At 37.9% G+C, this 10406-nt stretch overlaps 1 protein-coding gene across 1 annotated transcript; it reads right to left on the minus strand.

Moving 5' to 3' along the window:
• Window positions 1–715: 715 nt before the first annotated feature.
• On the minus strand, window positions 716–8778 carry LOC126691178 (IQ domain-containing protein IQM2-like). Its single transcript, XM_050386242.1, has 8 exons — window positions 8721–8778; window positions 8607–8610; window positions 6553–6667; window positions 6231–6296; window positions 6048–6136; window positions 5880–5967; window positions 1009–1248; window positions 716–871 (listed from the first exon to the last, which is right to left on the minus strand). The coding sequence occupies exons 1-8, from the start codon at window positions 8776–8778 to the stop codon at window positions 716–718; spliced, it is 816 nt and encodes a 271-aa protein (XP_050242199.1).
• Between the last annotated feature and the right edge of the window lie 1628 nt (window positions 8779–10406).

A 10406-nucleotide genomic window follows, 5' to 3' on the forward strand; every position in this document is an offset into this window, starting at 1 on the left:
AGAGTTTGGTAAATTCCATTATCCACTTTCGTTATGTGGATCTTTGTTCAAAATTTTGACAACATTTCCACCATAATCTACAAGAATTGTGGAAAACAGTGGCATAGAAAAGAATGCAAACGAATCCCTATAATAAAATCCATTATGGATTGTGGTTTCATCCATATTTGTATTAGCCCATATATGAGTGTTCTCTTAAGTTGTTTGAGCCAGTGTTACTTGCTCCCGATCGAGCAAGGGAGCTTCTGGCTGCAGTTGTCTCTTTACACAGAAAATGGATTAGGAACCTTTGAGCTGAAGTGAGACAAGCTTCGGGACGATGCATTAGCGCTTCTTGATTTCGGGGGAAATTTGGCTTGCTCTAGAACCAGGACCTGAGGCTCAGGAGGATAGTCTCTCATGCAACCAATTCGTGGCCCTGCATCAGTTTTCCATTTAATGGATAATTGTTTAGCCAACTGATATGACTTTTGTTATAAGAGTCCCATACGGTTTAAGTACAAGCTTAAAAATGTGTACATAGGCTCTTGTATGCACTCAAAAATTCGAATCCTATCCATTTTACTATGACATGGAGGTAGAACATTTACCTTATTGAAATCTGCTTCATCTTCATCACCTGGGCTTTTCTGTTGCATAGAAAGAGTGTAGTACATTAGTAAATCAAAATCTGAAATCAACTTAGGCAAACAAAGTCCCTGAGTGCAATGACAAATTAAAGCAGGAGGTTTTTGGCTAGATAAAAAAATGCATGTCTTGCATTCTCTACCTTTACATTATTGAGATCTACGTTGCGTTCCTTAAGGAATGACAAGAATTCCTGAAAATTTTCTACTGTCGGTTGATAATGCCCACTGTGAGGCCAAACTGCCTATTTGAATTGACAGAAATCATATTAGTACATCCAAAAAAAAAAAAGAAGAAAAAATTCACAAGAAGAAAAAGAAACCATTAATTAATCAAGCCATGCAGTTCTAAAACTCCCCATATTTTTTCTTTTATACATACCTTCACGATGCCATCTTCCACTTCTAATCTTCCAGCACACAATATGGCTCCACCTGCCATGAAACTTGAATGTTGAAATGTGCCCTTGTTCTTCAGCCCAACGTACAAGGTCTTGAACGTACTAAGCACAAAGATCCACTTCGCATTTTCGGGTCCTCCTGCTGTATGAAGGAATTCACTACTATGGTTGAAGATAAGTTTCCCATCTTGTACCACAACTTCATAAGCCTTCCTTTCTACCTGCAATGCATGACGATTGAATTGAACTTCAAAGTATGGTGTTTGTTCCATGATGCATGCATGCACGCATGCTTTTTGTTAGAAATATTGAATCTGTAATATTGTATTTCTCAATGAAAGAATATACACGAGTGCCTTTATATATGAGACATATGAGTGCAGTACAAGTAAGAGTGTAGTATAATAATGTATGCTATACAAGTAATCTAGTTGGGCTTAAAGCCCATACCACTATACACGTTAACAGCTCCCTTCAAACTCAAGGTGGATGTGAGACCAACTTGAAGTTGTCAACCAAAGTACGAAGGCGTCCCTTAGGATGTGACTTGGTGAAGATATCTGCAAGTTGATCTTTAGAGGAGACTGAGATCAGCTTGAGAGCACCATGGACAAGATGATAACGGATAAAATGACAATCGATCTAGATGTGTTTAGTTAATTCATTGAAGACATCATTGTGAGCAATATGAATGTCACTTTGGTTGTCACAATAAAGAGGAGTAGCAGAGGATGTAGACACACCTAAATCTTTGAGAAGCCGTCGTAGCCAAAGGAGCTCAGATGTGGTATTAGCAAGGGCACGATATTCTGCTTTAGTACTAGAGCAAGCCACATGAGTTTGTTTCTTGTTTCGCTAAGAAATCAGAGAAGAACCAAGAAGAAAGTAATAACTAGTGGTAGACCTTCGATCAGTGGGATCTCCTGCCTAATCAGCATCAGAGAATGCACGGAGAATAAGAGGAGACCGAGCAAAGTAGAAAAGACCATGGAATAGAGTGTCCTTTAGGTATCGAAGAATGTGCAGAACAGTAGCATAGTGAGTCGATCGTGGAGCAGACAGATACTGGCTCACCTGGTGAACAGCATAGGAAATGTCTGGATGAGTGATAGTGAGATAAACTAGGCTGCCAACCAAGTGTCTGTAAAGAGAGGGATTAGACAATGGTTTCCCCCCTGAGGGAGTCAGATGCACATTAAGCTCAACTTGAGTATCAACAGTCTTGCTATTAGTGAATCTAGCTCGAGACAAGAGTTCAGAAGCATATTTGGCTTAAGTAATATAAAGTTCATTTGTAGAATGAGTGATTTCAAGACCTAAGAAGTAGTTGAGATGTCTAAGATCTTTCATCTCAAACTGCTGACTGAGAAAATCCTTGAGTTCTTGAATGCCACTGAGGTCATCACTAGTTATGATCATATCATCCACATACAGGAGAAGTAAAATAGTGCCTTTGTCATGCGACGAAGAAATAAGGCAGAATCATAATGATTGGCAATGTAACCTAAGCGAGAGATGGTAGAGCTGAATTTGGCAAACCAAACTCGTGGAGCTTGTTTAAGGCCATAAAGTGCACGTCGAAGGTGACAAACCTTGTTTGAGTCAACAGAGAGACCATGAGGAGGTTGTATATAAACTTCTTCACTTAAATCCCTATTAAGGAATGCATTTTTGACATCCATCTGAAAAAGATCCTATTTACTGGCAGCAGCAACAGCTAAGAGGGCATGAACAGATGAGATACGAGTAACCGAAGCAAAGGTCTCTTCATAATCAATCTCATACTCCTGTGTAAAACCTTTTGCAACAAGATGAGCTTTGTAGCGCTCAATGGACCCATCAGAGTGAGTCTTAATTTTGTAGATCCATTTACAACCAACCACAGATTTTCCAAGGAGGAGTGTCACCAAATCCCAAGTATGGTTTTTAGATAATGCATCAAGTTCCTCTTTCATTGCAATCTGCCATAAAGGGTTAGTGGAAGTCTCACGATAGGTGTGAGGCTCATGTAGTGTAGCAAGGGTAGTGTAACAATGACAGTCAAATAAATGTGCAGGAATAGATCTTACTCGAGTTGAGTGACGAGGTGGAATGTCTTGTGCAAGATCTTCAAGGGGAGCAGGAGCAGGGGACCCAAGCTCAAGGTTGGGGTTGGGTAGCTCGTCTTCGACCTGTTCATTAAAGGGTGAACTAGGAAAGGGATCAGTGATATCTGGTGGTTGGACAGAGAAGTCTACAAGAGAATCAAGAACAACTATAGGAGGATCAGGAGCAGCTACAGAAGGAATATGTGCCTCATTTGGAAAAAGATCTAAGATAGAGAAGGAAAATAGGGAGGCACGGAAGTGAGAGAGCTCAACAAAGAGGCGATATTCCCAAAAGACAACATTGCGGGAGATACGAAGATGATGAGAGACAAGATCATAACACAGATACCCCTTTTGAGTTTCGCTATAGCCAAGAAAACAACAAAACCTTGACCGAGGCTTAAGTTTATTATGCTCATGTGGTTGAAGAAGAACGAAACAAGCAGAACCGAAGGAGCAAAGGTGGTGATAGTCTGGAGGTGACCCAAAAAGGCGCTCATATGGAGTTTGATTTTGGATAACAGGACTCGGAATACGATTAATAGCATAAACATTATGAAGAGTAGCTTCGCCCCAAAAAGGAGCAGGAACTTTGGCAGAGAGAAGGAGAGCACGAACAGTGTCAAGAATATGACGAAATTTTCGTTCGGCTCTACCATTTTGCTGAGAGGTACCAGGACAAGTTAGTTGATGAACAGTGCCCTAGGAATGCAAAACAGCTTGGAAAGCATATTGAGTGTATTCAAGAGCTTTATCAGATTGAAAAATTTTGATGTGTTTGGAAAACTTAGTTTCAACTATTTTTGCAAAATTAGAATATACTTGCAATAATTCATAATGATGTTTCATATTAAAAATCCAGCTATAGGGAGAGTAATCATCAACAAAGACAACAAAATATTGAGACCCACCAATACTAGAGACAGAGGAAGGCCCCCAAACATCAGAATGAATAAAGTTAAAGATATCAGTGGATATTGATTCACTAGTATTGAAAGACAAAGCTGGTTGTTTTCCTAACTGGCACGAAACACAATCAAAATTTTCTATAGACACTGAACCTAACAAACCTCTAGAAGCCAATTGTTGTACCCGAGAGGAAGATGCGTGACCAAGTCGAGCATGCCAAAGTGCAAGGGAAGGAATTGAAAAAACTGTAGCAGCTACAGCAACAGAAACAAGAGCAACAAGTGGAAGAAAAAGGTTGTCCACAGGAAACATACGCCCAACTCTGGGACCGGTCCCAAGCTCCTGTCCCGTCCTCGAATCTTGCACAATACACCCAGAATAATCAAAGATAATACGATAACCCAACTCAGCTAATTGTCCCATAGAAAATAAATTATAAGAAAGGTCAGGAACATTAAAGACTCCAGGAACTGAGAGGTTGGAGGTCGAAACGGAACCTATATTATGACCAGACATTGTGGAATCATTTGCTGTGTGAATATTAAGAGGGTATGGTGCAGGTTTAAGGTCAGAAAATAAGGATGAGTGAGGTGTCATGTGATTGCAACAAGTAGAATCCATAAGCCAAGAGGTAGGAGATATACCAGATAAAGCTGAGAGAGAAGAGGAATAAGATGCATTACCAACCATACGAATGACATTAGCGGTGATATTTATAAGGTCATCTCTGGAAATGGTGAAAGTGGATCCAGAAGACTGAGACTGTGCAGAGACGGGAACCATGGGTTGGACACTCTTAGTGTTAACAACTGTAGCAGCAGAAATAGAAACAATTGATTTGTTGCGTTGATAGCAAGTTTCAATATTATGACCAAAATGTTTGCAAAAATTACAAAAATGTTTGTTGGATTGTTGGTGACGGTTGTTGCAAAAGGAAGAAGACTTGTCCTTATTCTTTATTAAGAAGCAAAATATGCAAAAATGAAATCTACGAGAAAAACTGGGTAATGAGCACCTGGACTGCAAAAAGTCAACGCTGAGAAAAAATCAACGGTCAACCTTGCTCAAAGTCAATGGTCAAACCTCTAGAAGTCAAACAATGACGTCCGCGGCTGACGCGAGCAAGTGACGTCAGCAATGACGCAACTAGGGCTAACGTGGCAGAATGATGTCAGCAGGAGGGTTGAGGCACGTGACTTAATGATGTGGCACGTGGGAGCGCGTGGAGAAACAACTCAACTGTGCAGTGGTGCGTGTGGCGCGTGAGCTGCGGAGCAGAACCTTTTAGCGGCGCGTGGTGGCGCGTGCAGTCTCCGATGGCTTCGAGGCTTCCACGAGTTTGTATATCAGTGTAAGATGATCTCAGTGGTACCTGTAGAAACTTAATCGGAGCAATATTTGCAGCGGTGATGCAAAGGGCAGTGGTCTTTGCAGTGTGAAACTCCTCAACGACGGCGGCTCCAGGTCCAGAACCCAAGGACGATGTCTGGAAGACGTCGGAGGTTCAACGGTGAGAGGTTGTGGCGGCTGCTGTGATGGTGGAAGCGATGTTGAGAATGAAGTAATACCAATAAAGACAAGACTACTAAGAAAAGGTCAAAGCTGTGGCTCTGATACCATGTTAGAAATACTGAAATCTGTAATATTGTATTTCTCAATGAAAGAATATACACGAGTGCCTTTATATAGGAGACATATGAGTGCAGTACAAGTAAGAGTATAGTACAATAATGTGTGCTATACAAGTAATCTAGTTGGGCCTAAAGCCCACGACACTATACACGTTAACACTTTTTATCAAAATACAAACTCTAGCTACTTCCTAACGAGGGAGCATAAAGGGACGTGAGACTCACCGGACCAAGATATCTGATGCATTGCTGCTGAAGCTTCATTCTAGAACATCTCTCATGATTGACCTCTTTTCCTTCTCCTACGTCGAGCCTGTTATTTTTCGAAGTTCAGATGTCAAGCAAATTAAAAGTCAATATGAAGGATTTGATTTTGGTCCAAAGTAATCCTACCAGTAGAAGAAGGGCTGTTTACTCTCACAGTGGAGCCATTTCACATGATAATATTGAAGATTATGGCCATAGCGATGGTGAGGATCAATCTGTTAAGGAGAGAATAACAAGATTGACAATAGGTCACAAATAAAAACTATTGTATGGTTCCAAGATAATGCTTTAAGCATGCATGGGACTTACTGCCTCAAGCCAATGTGGTGAAGCAAGTTCCTTAGCATTTCCAACCTTAGATATGCCTTTTCCCACCTGCCAAACAAAAGAAAAAAAAAAAGAATCAACAATGGGGAACCATTTATAACTGAGCAATATTATTATTATTATTATTATTTTGTTTTTTTTTTTATACAAGATAAAATTCAACTATAATATAATATATATGTATATGTGTGTGAAGTTCTATTCTGGAGACTTGAACCCTTGTCATTAACCTTTATACTCCGCAAGCACTTATACTTATGGAGTGACTATCATTTAACTGTGCACCAAATTGATCAAAACTTACCCTAGCGGCTCTAGTTGTTGCCCTTGACAAGCGTGAAAGGGTTGACTCGGGTTTCTCAATGTCAAAGAATGAAATAGAGCTTCGCTTCAGCTCTGCAAACTCTAGTAGCTTCCACCTAGAAAGTGCAATTGCAAGAAGCTTATTATATCATACAAAGGATGTTTGGACAAATGGACACATCACCATTTCATTTAGTTTTAGTTATAGATAGAATAAAATTTCAAGACATTCGGTTCATGATGATTGCTCTTTATCATTAGATAAGACACCGATCGGTTTTTGATATTAGTAGAATTTAAATTCCAAAACTTTTATTTGACAACAAAAGACCTTATCAGTTGAGCTAATTGTATCCTACTTTCATTAAAAAAAAGAAAAAAGAAAAAGAAAAAAAGAATTCCACTGTCATTTGGTTTTAGTTAACATTTGAATCAAATGAGATGAATTTAATTTGAGAATATCACTAGTTGTTGACTCATGCTTTTGCATTGTTTTTTTAAATTTAGGGATAATTACACATAACCCACCTATGGTTTGGGCGAAAATCACCTTGCCTACCTGTGGTTTGAAAAGTGTCACTTAACCTACATGAGGTATGTTCTGTTTGTTTTCCGTAACCTACCTCTGTTAAAATCAGGGGTAAATAGATATTTTTGCTCAAATTTTATGTCTCTCTCCCCCCAAATCAAAAAATAGCACAAAAATAGAAGAGAAACAAGATTAAAAAGTGGTATTTGTCTCTCTATATTCACACAAATTTTGAACATGAAGAATGTACAAAAAAAAAAAAAAAATTTTATTCACACGTTCACACTACTCTAATAATTTTAATGATTTTTTTTCCTTATTTTTTTCTTCCTTTTCTTTCATTTCATCCCAACCGTCTCTCTCTTCACATTTTCTTCTCCATTTTCCCTCTGAGTTTCTCTCTTTTCCTCCATCGCCGATCTGCACAAGCCCATCCACCATAAACCCAGCTCGCTTCCCCAGCTTCGATCCAACCCTTCCACCGACCTAGCTCGCCAATCTCCGCAGCCCATTCCGCCGACCCAGCTCACCGATCTTCCTCCACTCCTCACTGACCCAACTCCCCTACCCAAATGTATTCCTCCACATGCCGCTGACCCTCACTCTCGCCAACCCAAGCCGTGGGTTTCGCAGTGTTCAATGTGGGTTTCAGGTTTAACGGTTTGTGGGTTTGATGGTGGTGGATTTTGGCTGTGGTAGTGGGTTTGTGGCAGTGGATTTTGGTTTGTTTTGTGGTGGATTGTGGGTCAATGGTGGTGTGGTTGGATTTTGTTTGGGTTTCGTGGTAGCTGGGTTGCTGGATTTCGTCGCCATGCCTCCCCTCTTTGGGTGGATCGTGGTCGTGGTTTAATGGGTTTTGTTTTTTATTTTGTTTTTGATGGGTGGATCATGGTCGTGGTCTGGGTTGCTAGATTTTGTTTTTGATTTTTTTCTTGTTAATGGGTTTGGTAGTGGATCGTAGTTGGGTATGTTCTTCATGTGCAAAATTTGTGTGAATGGAGAGAGAGATAAATACAACTTTTTGATCTTGTTTCTCTTTAATTTTTGTGTTATTTTTTTGTTTTGGGAGGAGAGAGACATAAAATTTGAGCAAGAATACTTATTTACCCCTGATTTTAACAGAGGTGGGTTACGGAAAACAAACGGAATATATCTCAAGTGGGTTAAGTGATAATTTTCAAACCACGGGTAGACAAGGTGATTTTCGCCCAAACCACAGGCGGGTTATGTGTAATTATCCCTTAAATTTATAAGTAGGCTGATGTTGTAAGTAGACTGATTAATCATATAGTTTTTGCTTTTTTTTTCCCCCAATTTTATACGTAATCTTTTGTGACTTTTGCCCCTCACAAAAGTCGCAGGATTCAACGAAAAGGGTATGGCGAAGAAATTCTTGATAATACTAAAAAGGGATAATTATAGTAAACCCACCTATGGTATGACCCGTTTTTACTTTGCCTACCCGTGGATTAAAACTTTACACTTTGCCTACCTAAGGTTAGTTCTGTTAGCCTTCCGTAACTCACCTCTCTGTTTGCCGTTAGAAAAACACATTTTTAGGCAAAAACAAATATAACAAGAATACAAAAGCTAGGATTTTTCATTGCTCATGAACTTTAATGAGAACAAAGTGGAGGAACCTGATGATGGTGGCACGGCTGAGGGAGATGAACCTGGTGATGGTGATGTGGTTGCCATCTAGTCATTAATCAAATATACTGATGAAAGTCTCTAGCTAGATATCTCTCATATATCAAAATCACTCATGAAAGTTTTAACAAAATCCACATAAGTCTATGTCTAAAAGCCAAAACCAGTGACTAATTTCCAGTCTTTCGCCAACCCAAGTTTCAAAACTTGAAATTGAAGAAAATTTTTAAATCACTAAACTTTACCAACCAGACCTACTCTGAGTTCATAGAGCTCGACCCCAGCAAAAAAAAACCTAGATGACCAACCAGATTTTAGGCATAACCCATATTACCAGTAACTTCTAAATGCAAAACCCAGATGATATATGAGTTCCAAAAGCAAAGTCCAGATCACGAAGTGCTTGCTCAAAATCCCAGTTGAGAAAACTCAAAAGTAAACGATAATCTATTAAAAATTTTATGGAAACAAAGTGATTCAAGCAACACCTAAGACTTTATCAATGTATACCCAATATAGCAAAAATCTTGTGGGAGAAAATGCACCAACATCCCTATCATATTAAACTGACTAAAGACTATGAAGAAACAAAAGGTACCCAAATGCTAAAAAATCCCAAAGAAACCTCACCTACTTTCCTTTTCTTTCTTTCAGTCTTTCACAACATTACAACATTGAAGTTCATGAGCAATGAAAAACCCTAGCTTTTTGATTCTTGTTATATTTGTTTTTGCCTAAAAATATGTTTTTTAAACTGTAAACGGAGATGTGGGTTATGGAAGGTTAACAAAACTAACCTCAGGTAGGCAAAGTGTAAAGTTTTAAATCACGGGTAGGTAAAGTGAAAACGGATCATACCACAGATGGATTTACTGTAATTATCCCTACTAAAAATTAAGAAAAATCTAATCAACATGCCTTTATATATTGAGTACAAAATTCTAGATCATTTTGTAAAATTTGATTATAAAGTAATTTAAAACACTCTGAAATTACTATTATAAAGTAAACTTCCTAATATAGTGTACTAATTTTTTTGAACAAAATATAATGTACTAATTTACTTTCATTTTGATTAGATCATTTTGTAAACTTCCTAAAAATAATAATACTAATAATTAAGAAAAACTCCCATTTAGAATATTTGATAATTTTGGAATTTTTGAGGGAAAAAAAAAGAATATTTGATAATTTTGGAAATTTTTATCTCAAGTGTTGTTTTTATATATTTATTTCAAGAAACTAAGGAATTTGACTTATTATTATCGACTTCTGGATTATATTTTGGGAAATTTTGTTTGTTTCCACTTTCCATTGGAATTGAGCTCTTAAATTTAAATTTAAGTTGACATTTCCATTGAGAAAGTTTTTAATAAGTGATTGAATCTTTTCTCAAATAAGTTGGATCATTAATACCATGAGATTTCCTTTTTTTTAAGATTTAATTCAAATTCGAATTGGACATATTAAACATGGAAAGTATAAAAGATGTTTAGGTCTTAAATATTGTGGAGATTTGGTCAAAGTTCTAAATTGGAAAATGAAATTTAGAGAGAAATCTATAATAGGAATTTTTAAAAAAAAATTTATAATAGGAAATAACAATGTCTGTGAAGAAATTTGCTTTCTGATATGAAATTCTAGCATGTATCTGAGTGAGAAAAAAAATAATAAAA

Source organism: Quercus robur, chromosome 7, assembly GCF_932294415.1.
Source record: "Quercus robur chromosome 7, dhQueRobu3.1, whole genome shotgun sequence".
In the NCBI taxonomy this organism is placed as follows: Eukaryota; Viridiplantae; Streptophyta; class Magnoliopsida; order Fagales; family Fagaceae; genus Quercus; species Quercus robur.

Coding starts and splice junctions, on each gene's coding strand:
- LOC126691178 (XM_050386242.1), bottom strand. CDS start 8,778: ATGGCAACCACATCACCATCACCAGGTTCATCTCCCTCAGCCGTGCCA. Junction 6,137..6,230: donor CACCACATTGGCTTGAGGCA/GTAAGTCCCATG, acceptor TCTCCTTAACAG/ATTGATCCTCACCATCGCTA. Junction 872..1,008: donor TGGAAGATGGCATCGTGAAG/GTATGTATAAAA, acceptor CAATTCAAATAG/GCAGTTTGGCCTCACAGTGG.